Here is a 23,036-nt window from a genome sequence, read left to right as displayed (position 1 = left end):
CCAAGAGGACCCCCAGAGAGGGCAAACACAGAAGCTAGCAGTGGATGAACCAGCCCGAATCCAGAGCCTGTGAGGGCCCAGGCAAGGGCCCAGACTGGGATCCATCCCTCCCTCATAATCAAATCCTCCCCAGGCTGGATTTCCCTGCTGGTTCAGGTGTTAAGACTCCACGCTTCCACTGCAGGGGACGTGGGTCTGATCCCTGGTCTGAGAAGTTCTGCATGCTGCAAGGTATAGCCAAAAAAAAAATTTTTTAAAAATCCTCATGGGGTCACCCTAAGCCTCAGTGTGGCTGGGAGACATCAGCCCAATGCCAGACACAGGAAGAGCTCCTGGCTTGGAGCCCCACGTGCCAGAGTAATACCAACTCCCTCTCTCAGGCTCTCATACAGGGAACCCTGGGCTGCCCACCCAGCCCAGCTCTAATCCATTCTGAGCAACATCTCAGTAAACCCTCTGGGATTCCCTGGTGCCTCATACAGAAAAGAATTTGCCTGCAATGGGTTTGATTCCTGGGTCAGGAAGATTCCCTGGAGGAGGAAATGGCAACCCACTCCCTTATTCTTACCTGGGAAATCCCATGGACAGAAGATCCTGGAGGGCTACAGTCCATAGGGTGCAAAGAGTCAGACACAACCGAGAGACTAAACAACAACAAACCTGAACGATGTCAGGGCCGATACTCCCATTTCACAGGTAGGTAGACTAAGCCTCTGTTTCAGGACCTACCCAGGTAACTCAGAAAGGAAGCAGCAGAATCAGGAGGGGAACCTGGGTGGGACACCAATGAGGCAGAGCCCCTAGTAACCCCCCCTCACCCACCCAGGGGGCCTCTTTGAGGTATTACTAGAACAGAAACAGAGGTCATCACAACTCCAAGGCTATATAGTCTCCAAGGGTATAGCATCCAGTCTGTGCACACCCCAGCGGTCCCAGCCCTGCTCCCTGACTCGCCCATGTCCCCTCCCGATGCCAGCCAACAGTAACCATCGGTCACCCGCCTGCCCTCAGTGTCCCAAGGCAGGTGCCACTGTGTGTTCTGGTCAACCCAAGGGGCAGGCAGTGTGGTTACACCCCTGACTCAGACCACAGGACCCCTCCTGCCTCTCATCTCCCACCCCGCCCGGAGGCAAGTTCTGTTGGCTCCACCTCCGAATGGAGCCTGAATGGGCCCCTTTCCCTCCATATCCGAGGCCTTCTGCCTGGCCCACCAGTGGCTGCCTCTCCCCTGCCCACCCTCAACCCTACACTCTGTTCTTCCCAGAGCAGCCATGGGCCACCTGTGGACACCAAGTTAGGCATGACCCCCCCTCTGTTCGGAGCCCTCCCAGGACTCCTACCTCACTCAGGTTATAAGTCCAGGTCCTGGGGACTTCCCTAATGGTCCAGTGGTTAAGACTCCGTGCTTCCACTGCAAGGAACATGGGTTTGATCCCTGGTTGGGGAATGAAGACCCCGCAGGCCACAGACCATGGCCAAGGGGGGCAAAAGTGTCCAAGTCCTTCTTACAGCCCATGGGACTTTCCTGGCATCATCTTCCCAGTCACCCTGCTGCCCTCACCTCCTCCTATCATCCCCGCGCTCACTTGGTTCCTGCCACTTGGCCTCCTCCATGTTCACCAAGCCCACCAGGCACAGTGCACCTCAGGGCCTTTGCACTGGCCGCTCCATGGACCTGGAATCCTCTCCCTGCAGCCTTCACAAGGTCAGCTGGCAACTCCAGGCCTCTCTCCTCCCTGCTCCACCACCAATACGAAGCAGCTCCCCCTGCATCACCCACCATCCTGCTCAATTCTTATTTCTACTCATAACTGCCTCCTTCCAGCTTGCTGATTTGCCCACATGGTTGTGGTCTGTCCCTTCCCACCCACTGCCCTTCAGAAGCTGCCCTGCAGCTTCGTGGGGCAAAGGTCCTCCATCTGGCACATTCCCTAGTCTCTCCCCAGCTCCGAGGCACAGAGCCCATCATGAGGCAGGGGACCAGTGTTTACAGCATGAAGGTCCAAACCTGCCATCGTACAGGTAAGGAGGCTGAGTTCAGATGGCAATGGGACAATGGGACAGGTTGTGGACACCCTCACTGGCTTTCACAATCTCACTCCCAGGTGCCACCCTTCACAATATTCCCAGCAGGCTCCTCCCTGTTCAGGAATCCTGCAGGTTCTAGGGGCAGCCCCGCCCCTGGCACTCAGCCATGTGGTCACCTGCTCTGTGCCCACATGGCCAGGCCAGGGGCAAAGGCAGGAAGCAGCCCACGGGGCCGAGCGGCCCAGGCACTGGGCCTCTCAGCCCCCGGTTAGCATCCAGATGAGGCCACTTCCACTCCAGACAACCTGTGCAGGTCAGGTCATACCTGTGTACCTCAGTTTCTTCATCTGTCAAGTGAGGTAAGGTAGATTGAAAGGTCTACAAGAGTTCTCACTAGGAAATCAATCCTGAATATTCATTGGAAGGACTGATGCTGAAGCCGAAGATCCAATACTTGGCCACCTGATTTGAAGAGCCTACTCATTGGAAAAGACCCTGATGCTGGGAAAGACTGAAGGCAGGAGGAGAAGCGGGCGCCAGAAGACAAGATAGCTGGGTGGCATCACCAACTCAATGGACATGAGTTTGAGCAAACTCTGGGAGATAGGGAAGGACAGGGAGGCCTGGCACGCTGCAGTCCACAGGATCTCAAAGAGTCAGGCACAACTTAGCGACCGAACAACATCAACAACAAAGAAAAACTCAACACAGTATGAGTCAGATCACATCCCACCTTTGCTCAAAGCACACCCCCCGGCCCCACAGTAGCCTCCAAGCCCTGAGCAATCATCCCATCCTTCTCTGCCCTCACCCCCACCTTGACCTCGCTCACTCCTTCTGGCCACACTGGTGGTAAAGCAGAGCAAGCAGGCCAAAGCAATGCCTGCCTCAGGACCTCTGCACACGCTCATTCTCCGCCGGGAATGACTTCCAACTCCCCCTCCACAGTGTGTCCACAATCCTGGCTTCCTCTGGTCACTCAGGACTCAACTCAGATGTCACCTCCCTGAGAGGCCTGACTGTCCTCTTCTGACAGCCCCTGTCCTGGCCCTCGGGTTTTCCTGAGCGGGTGTGCAAGAACGGCTACTCCCTGCGGCAGTGCTTTCTGGAGTGAGCCCATCAACCACCTCGAGGCCCATCAGCAGGGAATTGGCTAAATCAGCCTTGGAACCGTCCCAGGGAGCAATCCAGGCCACATCACTAAAAGCAAAGTGCGATGGGCAGACAGTTTGTGCGCTCCAATTTTTTTCTTTCTGCCTGTGTACAGACACTAAGCATGACGGAGACACCCTGAGGTCTTAATGGAGGTCGCCGACAGAGTGAGAATGGAAGACCATCAATGTTATAATCTCCGATGCCGTTTGGATTTTGGTGTTTTGTCACTTTTTCTTTTTGGCTGTGCTATGAGGCATACAGGATCTTAGTTCCCTAACCGAGGCTCGAACCTGTGCCACCTGCATTGGGAGCATGGAGTCTTAACCACTGAATCACCAGGAAACCCCATTTTATAATTTTCTGAACTGTGCTAATGCTGGAGAAGACTCTTGAGAGTCCCTTGAACTGCAAGGAGATCCAACCAGTCCACCCTAAAGGAAATCAGTCCTGAATATTCATTGGAAGCACTGATGCTGAAGCTCCAATACTTCAGCCATCTGATGCGAAGAGCCGACTCACTGGAAAAGATCCTGATGCTGGGAAATATTGAAGGCAGGAGAAGGGGCCAACAGAAGATGAAACGGTTGGATGGCATCTCCAACGGGAGGGGGAGTTGGAAGATGGTGAATGACAGGGGAGCCTGGCGTGCTGCAGTCCATGGGGTTGCAAAGAGTCACAACTTAGTGACTGAACAACGAACAACATTATAACAAGCAAATATGAATTTGTAAGTTTTTTTTGGCCACACCACGAGGCTTGCGGAATCTTAGTACCCCAACCGTGCACTGAACCTGGGCCACAGCAGTAAACGCGCCAAGTCCTAACCTGGATGGCCATTCTAATTTGTAACTTTTCAGTTGTAGTGAGGCTCCAAAGCCAATGGTCACCCAAGCCGCATTTTTAAAGGTGATGAGGAAACCACGAGTAACTGGAAAACCGAGCTCTCAACTCCACCTCGTAGGGGGCCCTCTGACACCTCCTGGCCACTCTACACTGCAGCAGTGGGGCCTGACCTGTATGACCTTGCCAGCAAGGTCACTCACTTCCTAGGCTTTGTGTCATCTGCAAAATGGGATGTGGCAGGGGTGGGAGGAGACAGCGCAGGTGCGATGGAGGTACTGGGTGCTCCTGCGAAACTGTAGCCCCTGGGGCGGGGGTCAGCCACGTGGGATTTCTAGCTCTGCAGATGGCTACCACCCAGAGGGGCAGAGTGCTGGTAAATACATGGAAAGGAAGGCAGGGCAGCGCCCCACCCCATTCCCGGCATTCCAGAACCATCCTCCTCGAAGGCTTCCTTCAAGCAAGAAGGTGGGGCTTCCCCGGTGGCTCAGTGGTGGAGAATCCGCCTCCCAGTGCAGGGGACGGGGGTTTGATCCCGGGTCCGAGAAGATCGCACATGCTGCAGAGGAACCGAGCCCATGTGCCACAACTGCTGAGCCCTAGGGCCTGGGCTCTGCAGCAGCAGAAGCCGTGAGAAGCTTCTCATCGCAATGAGAAGCCTACACACAACTAGAAAGCAACCCCCTGTTGACTACAACTAGAGAAGAGCCCGTGCAGTGACTAAGACCCAGCACAGACAAATAAATAAATAAAATTATTCAACAACAAAATAAAAGAGCAAGAGGGTAGACGACTGGCCTCTGGGGATGAGCATGCTGCTCCCTCACCTCCCAGCGTGATGGGGTGTCACACTGAGGAACCGGCCAAGGCAGAGCAGGAGCACAGTATCACACAAAACAGGGAGGCCTTCCCGCCCTTCCCCAGGTGGTCTCTTTCCCACTCCCTAGAGCCCGCTTCTCAGCAAATCCTGACTTCGACATACACAGATGCGCCCCTTCTCTCTGCTCAGTCCCAACATCCTTAGACTAAGTCCCCAAGGTCACAGTCACATCCCTGCGCCCGTCTCCCGGGCCATCCCTGATGTTCTCAGGCAGCAGGCAAAGAGGGTTTTTCAAACCACAGGCCAGATCATGCTGCACACGCTTAAAACTCACCTAGAGGGACTTCCCCGGTGGTTCAGCGGCTAAGACTCCACCCACCCAACACAGGGGAGCCCGGGTCCGATCCATGGTCAGGGAACCAGATCCTACATGCCACAATTAAAGATCCCTCGTGCTGCAACTTAATCAGCACAGCCAGATTAAAACAAACAGAAAAACCACCTGTAGGTTCCTGCACACCTGGAAAAGAATCAATGTCCTCCTCCTCACAGCCCACAAGGCCCTGCCTGCACCAGTATTCTTGCCTGGAGAATCCCATGGACAGAGCAGCCTGGCAGACTACAGTCTATGGGGTCGCAAAAGAGTTGGACACGATTTAGCAACTAAACAATAAAATAAGCATAAAGAACAGTGCCTGGCCCATCAGGTCGTTGGCAGGCAGGACTAGAAAGACGAGTCACATGAAGCCCAGTGCCTGGCACACGTGGGGCCCTGTTCCACAGGATCGTTCACAAAGGGATGGGGATGGAGGGGGATGTCACCCCCTAGCACTCCCAGAAGGTCTCTGGCAAGAAGATTCTAAGCCTGCCCTCTTTTCAGGACAGCAGCCCCCTTCCAGGGATCAGCCCTTAGCCTAGCAGACGCACAAATCTGTCGACCTCCAAGGCGGAGAAAACAAGAAACGACCTAAAAGCGTGTGCAGAAAACACACTCATGATTACCAAACAGGATAGAGGGGTGGGAGGGGGAAGATAAATTAGGAGGTTGGGATTAACATATCCATACTACTATATATAAAATAAATAACAGACCTACTGTATAGAACACAGAACTATTTTCAACATCTTATAATAACCTTTCACGGAAAAGAATCTACAAAAGAACACTACATTCTTTTTGTATATTCTGTGTATATAACTGAATCACTATGCTGTACACCTGAAATTAACACATTGTAAATCAACTATATTGCAATTAAGGCAGGAAAAAAAACCTCATGCAAGAGAGTGACTGGATTTAGTGAGACCGAGGAATACTACACAGCTGTAAAGACAGCACAGAGTAAGGGAAAAACAGCCAAGTCAATGACAACAGCTGGAGACGTCAACTCCCCACCTTCAGTAATGGACTCCCCTGGTAGTCCAGGGATTCCCTGGTGGCTCAGATGGTAAAGAATGTGCCTGCAAAGTGGCAGACCCGGGTTCAATCCCTGGGTCAGGAAGATCCCCCTGGAGAAGGGAATGGCTACCCACTCCAGTATTCTTGCGTGGAGAATCCCATGAACAGAGGTTACAGCCCATGGGGTCGCAATGAGTAGGATATGACTAAACGACCACCACTTTCACTTTTGCTGGTGGTCCAGTGGTTAGGACTCTGGGCTTTCACTGAGCAGGGCACGGGTTCGATCCCCAGCCGGGAAACTAAGATGCTATGAGGCAAGGCCAAAACAAAAAAACAAAAACAGAAAAAAATCACTGGACAAAGGATGGCTGAGGAAATAAGAAAATGTAAGCTCCACCACCATAAACCAACAACCGCCACCATAAACCAACAAGACCTCAAGGCATGTATAGAGCACTCCACCCACAAGAGCACAATCCACCTTCTTATCAAGGGCACCTGGAATAGGTTTTCCAGGATAGGCCACATTTGAGGTCATAAAACGATACTGAGTAACTGTGAAAGGCCTGAATGAAATCATACAAAGTATGTTTTGTGACCATACTGGCAGCAAGTCTGAAAAAAGTAACAGCAGGAAAGTCTGGGAAATTCACAAATACATGGAAACTAAACCATATATTCCTAAATAGCCAGTGAGTCAAAGAAGAAACCACAAAGGGAATTAGAAAATACTTTGCGATGAATGAAAATGAAAGCACAACATCAGAAATCCTGTAGAGCACAGCTGAAGCAGTACACAGAGGGAATGTATAGATAGAGGCAGACGGGGACGACCGAGGATGGGATGGCTGGATGGCATCACCGACTCGATGGACGTGAGTCTGACTGAACTCCGGGAGTTGGTGATGCACAGGGAGGCCTGGCGTGCTGCGATTCATGGGGTCGCAGAGTCGGACATGACTGAGCGACTGAACTGACGTTAAAGGAGAAGACTGCAATTTTGTACATGTCAATTATACCTCAACAAAGCTTTAGCAACTTTTTCCTAACTAAAAACCATTTTAAAATTTGTTTTTAGAAAGAAGAAAGATCCCTGGAGGGCCAGTGGTTGACTCCATGCTTCCACAGCAAGGAGCATGGTTTCAATCCTGGTTTGCGGAACTAAGATCCACGTGCCCCACATTGCAACCCCCCCAAAAAATGAAGAAAGAAATCTGAATAGACCCATAACAAGTAAAGCAAAAACCTACCCACAAAGAAAGGCCTGACTCAAACAGCTTTACTGGTCAACTCTCACAAACATGTAAAGAATTAATACCAATCTTTCACAAACTTTTCCCCCGAATAGAAACACCTCCTAGCTCATTCTATGAGGGTAGCATTACCCTGATATCAAAGCTAGACAAAAATATCACAAGAAAACCACAAATCAGTATCTCTTATGAATAAAGACATTCAAGAAAATCCACAACAAAACACTAGCAAACTAAATCCAGTAACATAAAAAAATACGCCATAGGGACTTCCCTGGTGGTCCAGTGGCTAAGATACCGACCTTCTAAAGCAGGGGGCCTGGGTTTGATCCCTAGTCAGAGAACTAGATCCCATATGCCATAACTAAGACCTGATGCAGCCAAATAAATAAACATTAAAAAAAAAATATGCCATAGTCAAGTGAGATTTATTCCAGGAATGCAGTGTTAGTACAAACGGAAAAATGAATCAATGTAATACACCATATTGGGCTTCCCTGATGGCTCAGTGGTAAAGAATCCACCTGCCAATGTAGGAAACATGGGTTCAATGCCTAGTCCAGGAAGATTCCACATGCCTCGGAGCAACTAAACGCACATGCCACAACTACTGGGGCTGTGCTCTAGAGCCAGGGAGCTGGAACTACTGAAACCTGAGCCCAGGAGCCCGGGTTTCAAAAGAGAAGGCGCCGCAGTGAGAAGCCCAAGCACGCGTCCAGAGGGTAGCTCTCCCCATGGCCCACTCGCTGCAACCACAGAAAAGCCTGCACAGCAGCGAAAACCCAGTTCAGCCAAAAGTAAGCAGAGGAACATTATCATTTTTTCAAATTTCACCACATTAACAGAATAAACGACAAAACTATACAATTATCTCAACAGATGCAGAAAAAGCATTTGGCAAAATTCAACACCCTTTCGTGAAAAAGACACTCAACAAACTAGGAATAGAAGGGAACGTCCTCATCTTAATGGGTTTCCCTGGTGGCTCAGCTGGTAAAGAATCTGCCTGTAATGCGGGAGACCTGGGTTCGATCCCTCGGTTGGGAAGATCCCCTGGAGAAGGGAAAGGCTACCCACTCCAGCATTCCGGCCTGGAGAATTCCATGGACTGTATAGTCCATGGGGTTGCAAAGAGTCGGACATGACTGAGCGACTTTCCTCTTCTTCTCATCTTAATAAAGGACAGATATATCTACACAAAACCCACAGCTAATGTCATACTTAACAGTGAAAGACTGAAAGCTTTCCCACAAAGATCAGGAGCAAAACAAAGATGCCCACTCTCACTTCTGCTCAACATCGTATGGGGGCTGTCCAGCCAGAGCAGCCAGGCTGAAAAAGAGGGCTTTCAAAAGAAGAAGGAAAACCATTCACAGATGACATGATCATGCCTACAGAATATGTAGAGGAATCTTAAAACTTAAAAAAAAAAAGATAAATGAGTTCAGCAAGGTTGCAGGATGCAACATCAATATACAAAAATCAGTCATATTATTACACACCAGCAGTGAACAATCTGAAAATGAAATGAAGGGGGAAATTCCATTTAACAGCCTGAAAAAAATTAAGTACTTAGGGATAAATTTAACAAAAGAAGCATGAAACTTCTACACTGAAAACTAAAATATACTGTTGACAGAAATTAAAGTCCTAAATAAATGGAGACACAGCCTGTGTTCACAGACTGGAAGACTTTTTTTTTGTTTTTAATTGGAGTATAGTTGATTTACAATGTTGTGTTAGTTTCAAATGTGTAGCAAAATGCATCAGTTATACATATATTCATTCTTTTTTAGATCCTTTTCCCATATAGGTTACTACAGAATACTGAGTAGGCGTCCCTGTGCTAAACAGTAGGTCCTTATTAGTTATCTGTCTTATCTGCCTGCAATACAGGAGACCCTGGTTCAATCCCTGGGTCAGGAAGATCCCCTGGAGAAGGAAATGGCTATCCACTCCAGTATTCTTGCCAGAATTCCATGGACAGAGAAGCCTGGTGGGCTGCAGTCCATGGGGTCACAAACAGTGGGACACTACTGAGCGACTAACCCTTTCTCCTTTCACTTTAAATATAGTAGTGTGTATATGCTAATCCCAGTTTCCTAATTTATCCCTCCCCAGTGGAAGACTTAATATTGTTAAGATGGCAATACTCCCCGGATTGACCTGGAGATTCAATAAAATCCTCAAAACGTCAACAGCATTTTTTGCAATAATGAGTAAGCTGAGCTTAAAATTCACATGGAAATGCAAGGGACACAGACTAGCCAAAACAAGCTTGAAAAAAGAACAAAGCTGTAAGACTCACACTTGTCCATTTCACAACTTATTACAAAGGTCCAGAAATGAAGACTGTGTAGTCCTGGCAGTAGGGGAGACAGAGATAGCAACAGAATAGATTTGAGAGTCCAGAAATATACTCTGGACTCTGCATTTACGGTCAACTGAGCTTTCTCTTTTTTTTGGCTGTGCACTGTGCAGCTTAGGGGATCTAAGTTCCCCGACCAGGGATTGAACCCAGGGCCACAGCGGAGAAAGCCCCAGGGCCTACCCACTAGACCACCAGGGAACTCCTAATGGCCAAATGATTTTGAACCCAAGGCGCCAGAAATATTCAATGAGTAAAGAATGTTCTTTTCAACAACTGGTGCTAGGACAACTATTAATAGCTACAAGCAAAAGAATATCCGACTTCTACCCTACACCATATACAAAAGTTAACTCAAAATGGATCAGAAATCTAGATGGAAGCACTACAACTACAAAATATTTAAAAGAAAATATGGACTAAATCTTCATGGATTAGTCAATGGCTTCTTGGGTATGATACCAAAAGCATAAGTGACAAAAGAAAAAAAAAAAAGATAGGGGACTTCCTTGGTCGTTCAGTGGTTAAGAGGCCACCATCCAATGCAGGGGACGGAGGTTCCATCCCTGGTCGGGGAATTAAGATCCCACTCTAGAGCCCAACAGCCGCAACTACTGAGCCCACGGGATGCGATTAAGATCCAACCCAGTCAAATAAATCCATAAAAGGAAAAAGGACAGGATTTCATCAAAATTTAAAACTTTTCTGCTTCAAAGGGCACAAGACAGTGAAAAACCAACCCGCATAATGGGAGAAAATATCTGCAAATCATTTATGTCAGAAGGTCTCATTTTGACACCAGATGTAAAGAATTTTTACACATCAATAATAAAAAGACAAATAACTTAAAAGTATGACAAAGGATGTGAATAGAGATATCTGCAAAGAAGATTTACAAATGGCCAATAAGCACATGAGAAACTCACCAGGGAAATGAGAAAAAAAACCACCTATGAGCAAAAAACCACTTCACACCCACTAGGAAGCCGATAATACCAAGCGCTGACGAGGCTGTGGAGAAATCTGAACCTCCTACAGTGCTGGTAAGTATGCAGAATGATGCAGGCACTGTGGAAAACTGTTTAGGGGTTTCTCAAGATTACCGTATGACTCAGCACTTCCACTCCTAGGTACAAACCAAGAAGAAAGGAACGCATATGTGCCCCCCAAAATCTGTACGAAAATGTTTAGTAGAACACAATTCCTATTAGCCAAAAGGTAGAAACGACCCAAATGTCCATCAACTCAGAACTGGAAAACACAAAGTGGTGTAAGCATAGAGTGGAATATTAAGCAGCCATTAAAAAGGAATGGAGTTCTGACAGACGCTACAATAAGGAAGAACCCTGAACATATTAATGCAAAGTGAAAGAAGCCAGCCACAAACAGCTACAGAGTGCATGACTCATTGACAGAAATGTCCAAAGCAGGCAAATTCACAGAAAGTAGAGGAGCAGTTGCCAAGAATTGGGAGTGGAGAACGACCGTTCAATGAGCACACAGTTTTTCTGCTGTTTTTTTTTTTTTGGCGGGGGGGAGGTAAGAAAATGTTCTGAAGTTAGATAATACTGATCACTGCACAACTTTGAATCAGCTGGAAGGTGCACTATTTTTTTTTTTTTTAACGATTCTTAAAGTCTTTTATTGAATGTTACAAGAGTGTTTATGTTCTGGTTTTCTGACTATGAGGCATGTGGGATTAAGCTCCCTGACCAGGGACTGAACTTGTGTCCCCTGCATCAGAAGGCGGATTCTTAACCACTGGACCACAAGGGAAGTTCCAAGGTTAACTTCTTAGTTGTGAGAAATGTTATCACACCAAGGTAAGAGGTTTAACATTAGGGAAAGATGGGTGAAGAGTATATGGAAGCTCTCTGTACTAGCCTCACAATTTCTGTACATTTAAAGCTTACTTATTTTCTGTAAATCTAAAATTATTCCAAAATGAAAAATTCCTTTAAAAACAAAACCAAGGCAAAAACCTCTTGAGACACTGAGTAGCAAAGAGCTTGGGATGAGGGGATACATTCTGGTGAGATTTTGGACTATCAAAGACAGACTTGGGAATCCCCTGCTGGTCCAGTGGTTAGAGCTTAGCGCTTTCTGTGCGGGGGCCTGGGTTCAATCCCTGGTCAGAAGCTAAGATCCTGCAAGCCCCAGGACCAGGCACCAAAAAAAAAAAAAGAAAGAAAGAAAACCAAGATAGACTTAATTGTGGCATTTAAGGGGGTGGGGTGGGGTGGGGGTGGAATCAGGGACACTCACACATAAAAATAATGAAAAAGTATCTGGCAAGAGCCACAAACTGATGAAGGTGGTTCCAAGCAAAGGGCAATCAATAGGAGCCCCTGCCTTATTCTTCCTATAGGAGAGAATCATATTTCACAAGTAAAACAGTCCAAGAACCCTGGTAATTAAAAATCAGGCCAGGACATCCTTTTGCCCGAGGGAATTCCAGGTGGGGCCTCCCCACCTCAGAAAGTGGCCCGCTCTGAGCTCCCTGGTGACCTGTGACAGACGGTGCCACCAGAGCAGAAGCTGCCGGGCCCATTTCCGTATAAAGGGCTTCCGCTGAGACGAGGGGAAATAAGTGTTGCAAGACAGGAGACGTGTCAGCCCAAACCACTGGCAGCCTCCCCTGAGCTCAGTCTGTGGCTCACAGCCCCCGATCTTGATTCATAGATCCCTGCTGGGTCTCCACTGCCCCACCATCCAAAAAAGAACCATCTGAGGGTATCATCCTCCAAGCCACTGGCTGCAGGGCCTACCGGGGGCTTTCTAGCCAAGGGTGGACTGTGACCCTCCAGAAGGGTCCTGGCCATCAGCACGGAAGACAGAGGCCCTATGGCTAGGACAGAAGAGGCTTGTCCCACACCCAGCGTGGGGCTTCCTCCAGGGCTGGCCAGCCGTGCCAGGCCGTATCATCCAGCAGGCGGGTGTGACCCCAGCTGGGACTGTTCTTGCCTGCTCTGCAGACTTGCCTGCCGGCCTGCGAGTCCCTACAGACTCTTATCGCTGGGAAAATGTGTCATGGGGCAGAGTCTTCAGGGCGCCTCCACCTCTTCCATGGGTGTGAGGGTGTCACTGGCCGCTGGATAGGTCTGATGCCCACTTGTCCACAACCTCTGGGTCTGTGGTCTGGGCAGGTTCAAGTTTAGCCAGAGAAGGTCTCCAGTGACAAACAGCAACGGTTCTCCCCTGTGCTCCAGCACGTGACTGGAATCCCCCTGGGAGTTTTCAGGGGGTGTCGGGAGGGGTCTGGCACTGGGCATCTGGCACAGACACTCATGGGGCTGCCAGACTCCAGCGGCTTCTTTTCCTTGGTTCTTGATCCAAGCAGGCACTTGGATCAAGAATGGGAAGGGGGGTGGGGGTGGGGAAAGTGTTAGGCACTCAGTTGTGTACAACTCTTTTGGGACCCCATGAACTGTAGCCCACAGGCTACTCTGTCCTTGGAATTCTCCAGGCCAATATACTGGAGTGAGTAGCCATTCCCTTCTCCAGGGGATTTTCCAGACCCGGGAATTGAACTTGGGTCTCCTGCACTGCTAGCAGATTCTCTACCATCTGAGCCAAGGGAAACCTCCTTCAAACCTTGGGGTCCTGCTGTGAGAAGATGCCAGCGCCTGGACTAAGGGGGACCCGCTCCCGCCAGGGCCGCCAGGCACCCAAGCAGGAAGCAAGAGTCGGAGGGGGTGGCTCACTGGAAACTGCTGAGTCTTAGTTCCCACCTCCCTGGCTCAGAGACGGGGGGCAGCTTGGCCCCATTTCATGGCTAGGAAGTCAGTCCAGAGAGATAGCCATGCCTGGCTGGCCCTGCCACCTTAGCCCTGTTATTACTCTGCAAACCAGAGCCCTCCTTGTAAGGGGATACACGTGCTTCTGTCCCCCCGAGCACCCCAAACCCCTCTTCTGTTCTAGGTCCCACACGTCACAGGCAGGCTGTGAGCCCCCACAGGTAAGTCCCAGGGCTGTCCTCGGGCTCCTTCTCAGTGAACATCTGTGCAGAGAAGCTAATCCAATTCTGGTTTGGAGGGACATTCATGCAACAAATATTTGTGCTCCAACTCTATGCCAGTCAGAGATCCCTGCCCCAGGGGACCTGCTGTCTGCAATGTGAGGAGACAAAACCACGAAACCACTGCAGGCCCCAGTAAGAGCTCTGAAGGAACCGTGTCGAGGCAGGCAGTCGAGCGACTGGGGTAGGTCAGGGCCAGCCTCTCAGGGAGGTGAGGTCTGAGCAAGGATCCACCCAAGAAAAGAGGAGCAGGACGTGGAGAACTCTGGACCAAGAGGAGACGTAGAGGAAAGAAGGGAAAGGCCCTGGGTAGGCCTAACCCTGGGGGTGGGGGGGCGGTTGAGGGGCAAACAAGAGGCCATGTGGCTGCTAGGGTGAGCTTGGGGGAGAGTGGGAGAAGCGGGGGTGAAGAGGTGTTGGGGGCAAGTGGAGGACCTGGACTTTTACCCCAAGTGAGATGGGAGCCACAGAGGGCAGAAGAGGGACATGCCCAGACTCGGGTGTTCACAGGTGCCATCTGGATGCTGTGGCAGAGGGTCAGGTGCCAGGGGACCAGGGCAGCGATCTGGGCTGTGGAAGGGTTGGGAGGGGTGAAGAGGGCTGAGGGCACACTGCTGCGGGGGCTCAGGCAGGACTCTCTGGTCAATCCCAAGTCCTCTCATCCAACCCAGGGGAGCAGCTGGGGGGAGGCATCCTGGCCTCCACACCCAGGCCTGGCCATCAGTCTCCCCACACGCTCCTCTCCCATGTCCTACACAGGTGCCCCTGTCCACATGCAAATTCTGGGAGTGGGTGAACAGAAGCAGCCTGAGCATCAATCACCAACTATGGAGTATTACGCAGCCGTGAACAAGACAGGAGAGTGCCCTGTGGAAAACAAGCCCTGAGCTTTGAGCCAGGGCCCAAGCCAGGCAGGATGGGCACAAAGGTCTCTATTTACCTGTCTAGGCAGAGAGACCTACTGCCTCCTCTAAGAAGTACTCCCTGACCACCGTTCCAACGCCAAGGCTCCCTAAGGGGCCTCTGCCTCCACTCCTCACCGAGAAGTGCCTCCCTGCAGAAGGACCCCTGGGGCCTCACTTACTGTGACATCCCCATTCAAACCCAGACTCTGCCGCTCACCATGGGGGCACCACTCTCCACTGAGAACAGATATGTGTAGAGTGAACAAGTGGGGAAGGACAGGGTTCTTCTGTCCTTCCTTGGCCTGCCCCATTTCCAGGCCTTCAACTGCCTCATCTGTAAAATGGGGCCAAGCTGAGGTGCCGTAGCAACAGAACACAGTGCCTGGCCCACGCCGAGTGCGCCAAGGGCAGAGAAAGTCCATTCAGTGCAAGAGGAAGAACAGAGCCGTGCTCCCATCTCCCCCAAGGGAGGCAACTCGGGCAGCTGAGCCCAGGCACTGGACATCCCGGCAGGCACTGCAGGGACCCCACGAGGGCTCGGATTATTCCTCGAAACTTGGCCTTGTACTAGACACTTCTGAGGCCACTGTGAAGTACAAATGCTGTGCAGAAGGAATGGAAACTGGACCTTGTACAGACCGAACCGAGGGGAAAAGGGGGGTTGGAGGGTCCAACAAAGCCAGGGGTGAGGACACTACTCTAGATACGGGCAAGCAGGCCTTGGGGGAAGGGGACTCACATGAAGCTCGAGCCTCTGGGCTCTGGCCACTGGGGCAAACCTCGGTGACTCAGTTTCCCCACCAGGAAACAGAGATCAAGCCTTGGCCTCGAAGCGGGTGAGGTGACTGTGCCCAGGTCCCCGCCTGGATTGTGACAAACAGCACTCATGACAGCGCTGTCCTCTCTCATCGGCACGGCTGCAGTGACTCCCGCTGGCCCCCCGCCTTCATCCTCTCCCTTCTAGGGAGGTCAGGAAGCTCTAAGCAGAGTTACAAACATTCCAACAGGGAAGGACCGCTACGATGCACTGAGCGATGGGAAACAAGCTACTGAAAGATATAAACAGGGTAGTCCCAGTTCTGGAAAGAAGACGTGCCTGAAAAAGGAGCAACCCCAAACAGCGCTGCGGATTTTGTCTAAGTACCAGCACGTCCACTGGTATGTAAACAAGAGAGGAGTCTGGCAGGATGTACCCCAAGCTGACAATGGCGTTCCCCTGTGGAGCTGGAAGGGAGGGACGGAGTGGGCAGTGTATTCTTCCTCCTGTGTCAGGGTTTCCCTTTTTCTGAGAATGTGGTCTTCAGTGTTCTATTCTTACAATTAAAATTCAGGAAAAGCAGACATCTGACAGGCAGTTTCCTGACCCTCATGTGCCCAGTTGGAGAAGGAAACGGCAACCCACTCCAGTGTTCTTGCCTGGAGGATCCCAGGGACGGGGGAGCCTGGTGGGCTGCCGTCTCTGGGGTCGCAGAGTCGGACACGACTGAAGCGACTTAGCAGCAGCAGCAGCATGTGCCCAGTGGTCTTGCCTTCAACTCAGTCCCCTTTCCACATCTGAGGGAGGCACCTGCGGAGCCCTCTGCCTGGGACACCTTCCCAGGGGTCTTCAGGGGCTGGCTCCACGGCAGGGCCCATCCCAGCCTCCTCATCTGACGCAGCCCCTGCTCAGCCACTCTCTCACTCTCTATCATTTTCCTTGTTACTTCTTTATCTTTAGAATGTGGCTGCTAATTTAACCATTCTGCTGGGCTCTGTCCATCTCGGTCCCCATTGGGTCCCCAGCACCCCGCGAGCTGTCAGACACATGGCTGATAGCCTCCAAAGATCCCCAAAACCAGAAGTCATTCCATTCGACAACCCAGCCCGACCCTGACCAAGCATCGTAGCGTCCACTAATGACTGGATTGTCAAAAGCCATGACCACACCTTGCCAACCCTACTGGGCAGTGGGCTCCGAAGGAGGCAAGCCTGCCTCAGGCCCCACTCCTGCCTCCTCCCTGTGTGACTTCAAACTGATTCCCTTCTCAGGCCTCAGTTTCCCCACCTGTAAAGCAGGGATGCGAAGAGTATCTGCCCCTCAGGACTCTGAGACCATGCAGTCAGACTGTAGACCTAAGTCCCTGGGCCCGGCACCCAGTGATTCTTCACCAACACCAGCCTTTCCCAGGTCACGAACACCCAGCAGCAGGTGAAACCGGAAGGGCCTCCTCGCTCCCTGTTCAAGGTGAGGATGACTGCAAAGGGAGAAATCGCCAGCATCTCGCAGGCACCTCGCTGCCAGTACTAACAGAAACAACAGACACACCGGGAAGGAGGAGTCTTTTCTCCCCAGTGTCATTTTGCTTTGGAGGCAGGGCGATTTTTTTTCTTTATTCAGATCGTTGCTAATGGCCTATAAATATCTCATTATTGGCTTGCGTTTTTCCGAAGCTTTCACACAATAAGGGCTTAATTACAGCATGCGGTTAGCAACCCCAGTAAATTAAGGGTTAGCTGATGTCCCCATTTTTTTCCTGCTGTGGAGGGGCCTGTAATTTCAGGCATTTTCATTCAAATCGGGCAAAAGCTTGGCAGATGGGTCTCTGAGCCAAATGCACACACCAAAGAGACCCCGGGCTCTGTGCTGCACCCAGCCCCTTCCACTCGCCCTACCTTTCAAAACTCCGAATCTAGAACCGTCCGAGAGGCCACCTTCTGTCCTCACTCACCATCAACCAGACTCATCACCAGGGAATTTCAACCCATGTACCTAGCGAGGGCCATTATCCCAGACAAATAACTCTGAAGAGCATTTGAGCAGCCCACAGCTGAGTTCTGGAGAAATCTGTCTTCCCGGTGATAAACATAACCCCCAAAGAGCAAAAAAGAACCAACAATCACGTGGGGAGACAACCCACAGGTAGGGTTCGGAGCTGTACAATTTCCCAGGCTTTTTACTATGAAAATACCACTGTCTGGAGTAAGACGGGGTGCACGTCCACTTGGTCTGGGCCTTAATAGGTCCCACGCACTTGTTGTTGTTGCTGTTGTTGTGTAAGTTGTGACCAACTCTTTGCAACCCCACGGACTGTAGCCTGCCAGGCTTCCCTGTCCTTCACTATCTCCTAGAGTTTCCTCTAATTCACGTCCATTGAGTCGGTGATGCCATCCAACCATCTCATCCTCTGCCGCCCCCTTCTCCCCTCACTCTTTCCTTCTGGGTCATTAAATCCTCTTCTAGATCGCTCTGAGTAGCTGTTTTGCAGTGGGTTGTGTCTGGACACATTGACTAGGAGTCAATTGGCTACTGCTGGGCCTTTCTGCTCCCGACTTCCCACCATCATACACGGAACGAACGTTAAGAAACTCTCACGGCCAAGTACTTGCTCACAGTCACCATTCCCACTTAGAAATGGCAGGAACAGGCTCGCACTAGCATTTCAGGACCTGGTTTGCCAGCTGGTTCTAACTCATCCCCACAGCTCAAACTACATTGATAGAGGTTTAATAAGTGGCTGTGCTAAAAAGACGCATTACTTGTATTAAAAACATAACCATGAATTCCTTTTCTTTCAGAAAAGAGAAATTAACAACTGATCTTTGAGAGTCCCGACCCAGGACTGTACAAAATGGCACCAGTCTATTATTTTCCCAAGGATTAGCTCGTTTGAAATCTCAAGCCTGTTCCCAGGAGAGAGGGACCACACGATCCCCATTTTCCAGACAAGGAAACTGAGGCCAAGAAGTGAGGTTTTTCAGCTGATGGACGGCCACCTTCCCACGGGTGCCTTGGGACTCTCCCTGATCCAGCTGGCCTGGTTACTACAGACCACACAGGCAAAAGCACTTTGGTTTTGCCCAAAAGGAAGGGCCTTGGAAACAGCAGCTGTCATTTTCAAGCATCTCTGAACCCCCAAGATCTGTTAAGGGACAAACCAGTCCAAAGGGCAAACCATGCACACAGCCTTCAGTCTGGCTGGAGAGTGAACCAACATTCATCTGACATGCATTCACCTGCCACCCACTGTGTGTACCAAGGGTGGCCTCTTGGTACAGTTATGTCTCCCTGCAGGGATCCATCACCCAAGATCGAATGGAAATGCAGCTGGAAACGGTTGCACCTGTGGGCAGCTACTCCTTGTTACAAGAAAAATGGCACCAGGCCCACATGTGCTTATAGGCACTACATTATCAAGGCAACATTGGAAATCAAAGGTGAGGGCCCACAGCTTGCCCAGGACCAGGTATCCGAACAGTATGGCTGGCAGCACTCCCTCTCCCCAGAGCAATCCCTGGCCCCCAGGGCTCCACGTGGCGTGCACCCCACCCCACCCCAGTATCCCACTAAGCTCATCTCCTCTCCTCTCCCACTGTGCTCAGCACTCTCCCACCTCAGGGCCTTTGCAGCAGTCATTCCCACAGCCTGGATGCTCTTCCTGCAGATTACACTGGTGAGTCCTCCCTTACCTCCTTACGTCTCTGCTCAAATGTCACCTTCCCACGTGGGCCTTCCCTGACCCTCCATTTAAAACTGTAAATTCAGACTTTCCTGGCAGTCCAGTGGTTAAGAATCTGTCTGCCAATGCAGGGGACACAGGTTCGATCCCTGGTCTGGAAGGATTCTACACAGTTGCCTACAGGGGACAGCAGAGCCCACACCACAACTACTGAGCCTGTGCTCAACAATAAGAGAAGCCACCACAAAAAGAAGTCCGTGCACCACAATGAAGAGCAGCCCCGGCTCGCCACAACTAGAGAAAGTCCACACACAGCAATGAAGACCCAGGGCAACCAAAAATAAATAAATAAAAATTTTAATTAATTAAAAAAAATTTTGTTAAGAGATTTTAAATCCTCACTCCGCCCTCAATGCCTTAAGAGGTGAAGCATACCCAGCCTGGTGGCCTGCATGGGGCCCATGAGTAGACACTGTGAATAGCCCCATTCCCCAGCTGGGGAGACTGAGGCTCAGAAGCAAAGACTCACAGGATCAAGACTCTGAGCTGGAGGACTTGACCTCTGCCTCCCTCTCTTGCTTGTCTCCCAAGCTGAGCTAACAGGTCTATTCTCACTCAGACCACGATCTTAAAAAATCCACTGGGAGGAGGCAAGCAAAAGGAGCAGCCACGCTCTAGGCACACAGAGCCTGAAGATGTGCTCTCCTGTCTGTCCCTTGAAACCAGCCAGGAGATGCTCTGCACGGGTCTAATGCACACAGGAGGAAAGGGGCCCCTGGCTGCAGCACAGTTCAGCCACAGTCACAGAAAGCAGCAGCCAGGGGGACTGAAGCGAGGCCTGCTTGCCATCCGCCTGTGTCAGGGCTTTTAGCTGAGGAGCCTTACCAACGCTCCATCAGTAAAAAAAAGTTGGCTTCGTTTGAGAACCCCCTATCCAAAGAGAGGCCTTTTCACAGCTTTGGTTCTCAAGCCCTGAGTCAATGCCCATAATGACGGATGCCACTCTGCAGGCTCAGGAGGAGGTTGCCACAGGACCCAGCTTGGTAGCAGCTGGCAGTCACCAGGTTCCAGGGTGGCTGGGAGGGAACAGTGAGGGACAGAGGGATCGATGAGAGGTGGGCATGGGAGAGAGACCCTGGGTTTCCCCAACCCAGAGACCTTGATCCTTCACTGAACAACCTCTTGTAAGAATGCTCAGCTCTTTGGGCCTCAGTTTTCTGCTCTAGAAAATGGGATCATAGCAGTGCCAGCCTCATGAGGCTTCAGTAAAGTCCAATGTGTAACTTCAGAGCACTTTAATTCTGACTAGCTTTGGTTATTGATATGAAAGGAACCGGGGCTTCCCTGGTGGCTCAGCCAGTGAAGAACCCACCTGCAAAGCAGGAGACCTAGGGTTGATCCCTGGGTAGGGAAGATCCCCTGGAGAAAGAAATAGCAACCCACTCCAGTATTCTGGCCTGGGAAATCCCACTGACAGAGAAGCCTGAGGGCTACAGTCCAGACTCACAAAGAGTTGACACGACTGAGCAACTAAGCATACACACACCCACGACGGAACCAGCCTAGTGAGCAACAGCACCCTCCAAGGAGACCCACTAGGTGCCAGGCACTATGCTAAGTAAGCACTTTTAACACACCGTGTCACTGCATCCTTGCAAGTCCTGTTAAGGGTCCATTAGCCCTTTTTCTGGTGGGAAAACTGAGGCTCAGAGAGGTCAAACAACCTGTGCAAGGTCACGAGGCAGATGAAACAGACAGAGCTTTGCAGACACCCACCGGAAGCCTGGGTAGGCAGGAGGATGGCCAAGCAGGGGACCCAGGCTGGGCTGATCCCAAGTCCACACCTTTCCGCCACAGTAGAAAGAGGGCATTTCGCCAGGGACACAGCAGCAAAGGAGGAAATTCATGCCGCTGGGAGCAAAACCCTAGGTCACTGTGAAGGCGGGGCGGGGCTGGGCACCCAGCTGGGCTCCACTGAGCGCCAGCCTGGTGGCCTTGGGCAAACAGCAAGTCTTTTCTGAGCTGAACCAAGAGAGAAGTCAGCTTGGGGGCTGCTGGATGAACCTCTTTAACACTGATAACAACAACAATATGAACATGATGATGACTATGACGTTACCAGGGCTTCCCTGCTGGCTGAGCGGTAAAGAATCTGCCAGCAATGCAGGAGACACATGTTCAATCCCTGGGTCAGGACGATCCCCTGGAGGAAGAAATGCTAACCCATTCCAGTATTCTTGCTTGGGAAATACCATGGACCAGAAGGCCTGGTGGGCTACAGTCCATGGGGTGACAAAGAGTCAGACACAGGACTTCACGAGTAAACTACCAACCGCCATGACGTTATCATCTGGCAGCCGCAGTCGCAAATGGAGTCCTTCCCAGAATGGAGAAGTGGCCCCCCATCTGGGAGGCAGAAGGAAAAGAGGTGGGGGGAGGAGAGGGGAGAGGTAACCACCCTCAGTGGCCACAGGGCCCATTCTCCTCCATTAGCTTTGTGAATCCTGGAAACAGCCCAGAGTGGAATTTGTCCACTGGACAGATGGGCAAACTGAAACTTCTCAGGGCTTCCCAGGGAAGGCTATATCCAAGCTTTTGCCACTGCAGCCTGATCGGGCCAGAAGTTCCTCTCAGGATCCAAGGAGGATCGCCACCATGCAGGCTTTGGCTTGGGGGCTGGTCCCCATGTTCCAGGGCCCTGCAGGCAACCTGACATGGGCCAGGAAAGACTCCTGGAGAAAGTCTGCCCCCCAGGGTCCTACTTCCAATTCAGAGGAGAGGAGTTCAAGTCTCACCCTTCAGCCCCCTTCTCTTCTGCAAGCTCCTCTCATCCCCTGCCCAGAAGTGGGGTCAGGGAGACAAGAAGGACTGGCACCATGACACAAAGACCAAAGGATCCACTTGGAAGCGAAGAGCCAGCGTTCGCCAGGCACCAAGTTGAAGAGGCAGCCCAGAAGAGCCAGACCACAGGGTCTCCCAGGGTCCAGCCAGCCAGTCAGACAGCACAGGCCAGCTGGGTAACCCAACAGAGGAAGAGCTAAGTCTGTGAGGGGCACGGATGGGCAATCAGACAGGACAGGGCCTTCTGGCTAGCTAGCCAGGCAGCAGGGGGCTGCCCTGCGGTCCTGGACAGATGGACAGCCAAATGGTGGTGGCGGGGAAGCCTATCCAGGACAGAGAGACAGCAAGCCAGACGACAGGAACTGCTCCAAATCAATGAGCAGCCGGCCAGACCACGGGGATCGGCCCAGTAAATATCCAGGAGACAGGTTCAGGACAGACAGACAACCAGATGGTAGAATTCACCCACTAGAGCTGGGGGCCAGAGAGTCAGAGGTCTTGCACTGCACTTCCTGGCCCACGCCCCCCAGCGCGTGGGACACCCCTTAGGTCTGGGCCGGCTCCCCAGCCCCTACAGGGAGCCCTCCACTCAGGGCGTCCCACAGGGCCCGCCCCCCTGTCCCCGTCCCGGTCGCGGGCACGCAAGCGCCGCAGTTACGCCGGCGGCGCAGGGCGCGCCATTCCCAGTCCGCCCTCCGCGCCGTAGGCCGCCGCCCGCCCGCCGTCGCCACCGAGCTCGCTCACCGGCCCACGAAGTTCTCGAGCACAGAGCTCTTGCCGGCGCTCTGGCCGCCCACCACGGCTATCTGCGGCAGGTCCAGGTGGCAGCTCTGGCCGATGGAACTGAAGGCATCCTGCAGCTTGTTGACCAGCGGGATCAGCTCTTCCATCCCGCGGTTGCCCATGGCGCCGGTGGCCCCGGCCCGAGCGACCCGCGCTCCTCGCCCGCCCCTGTCCCTCAACGACGCGG

General features: G+C 51.6%; 1 protein-coding gene across 5 annotated transcripts in view; it reads right to left on the bottom strand.

Annotated features, from left to right (window-relative positions):
• DNM2 (dynamin 2) overlaps positions 1 to 23,036 on the bottom strand; it is an 88,259-nt gene extending 65,223 nt beyond the window's left edge. For 3 of the 5 annotated variants that reach the window (XM_052643761.1, XM_052643763.1, XM_052643764.1), the window contains exon 1: positions 22,811 to 23,035. In XM_052643761.1, the coding sequence (XP_052499721.1) occupies positions 22,811 to 22,971 (161 nt within the window). In that variant the 5' untranslated portion in view covers positions 22,972 to 23,035. Of the gene's footprint in view, positions 1 to 22,810 lie in introns of all 5 variants that reach the window. The other 2 variants (XM_052643765.1, XM_052643762.1) reach the window with 1 other exon arrangement.

This window comes from Budorcas taxicolor, chromosome 7 (assembly GCF_023091745.1).
Source record: "Budorcas taxicolor isolate Tak-1 chromosome 7, Takin1.1, whole genome shotgun sequence".
Lineage (NCBI taxonomy): Eukaryota > Metazoa > Chordata > Mammalia > Artiodactyla > Bovidae > Budorcas > Budorcas taxicolor.
Note: the sequence above shows the minus strand (reverse complement) of the source record. Positions and strands in the feature narration are given on the sequence as shown.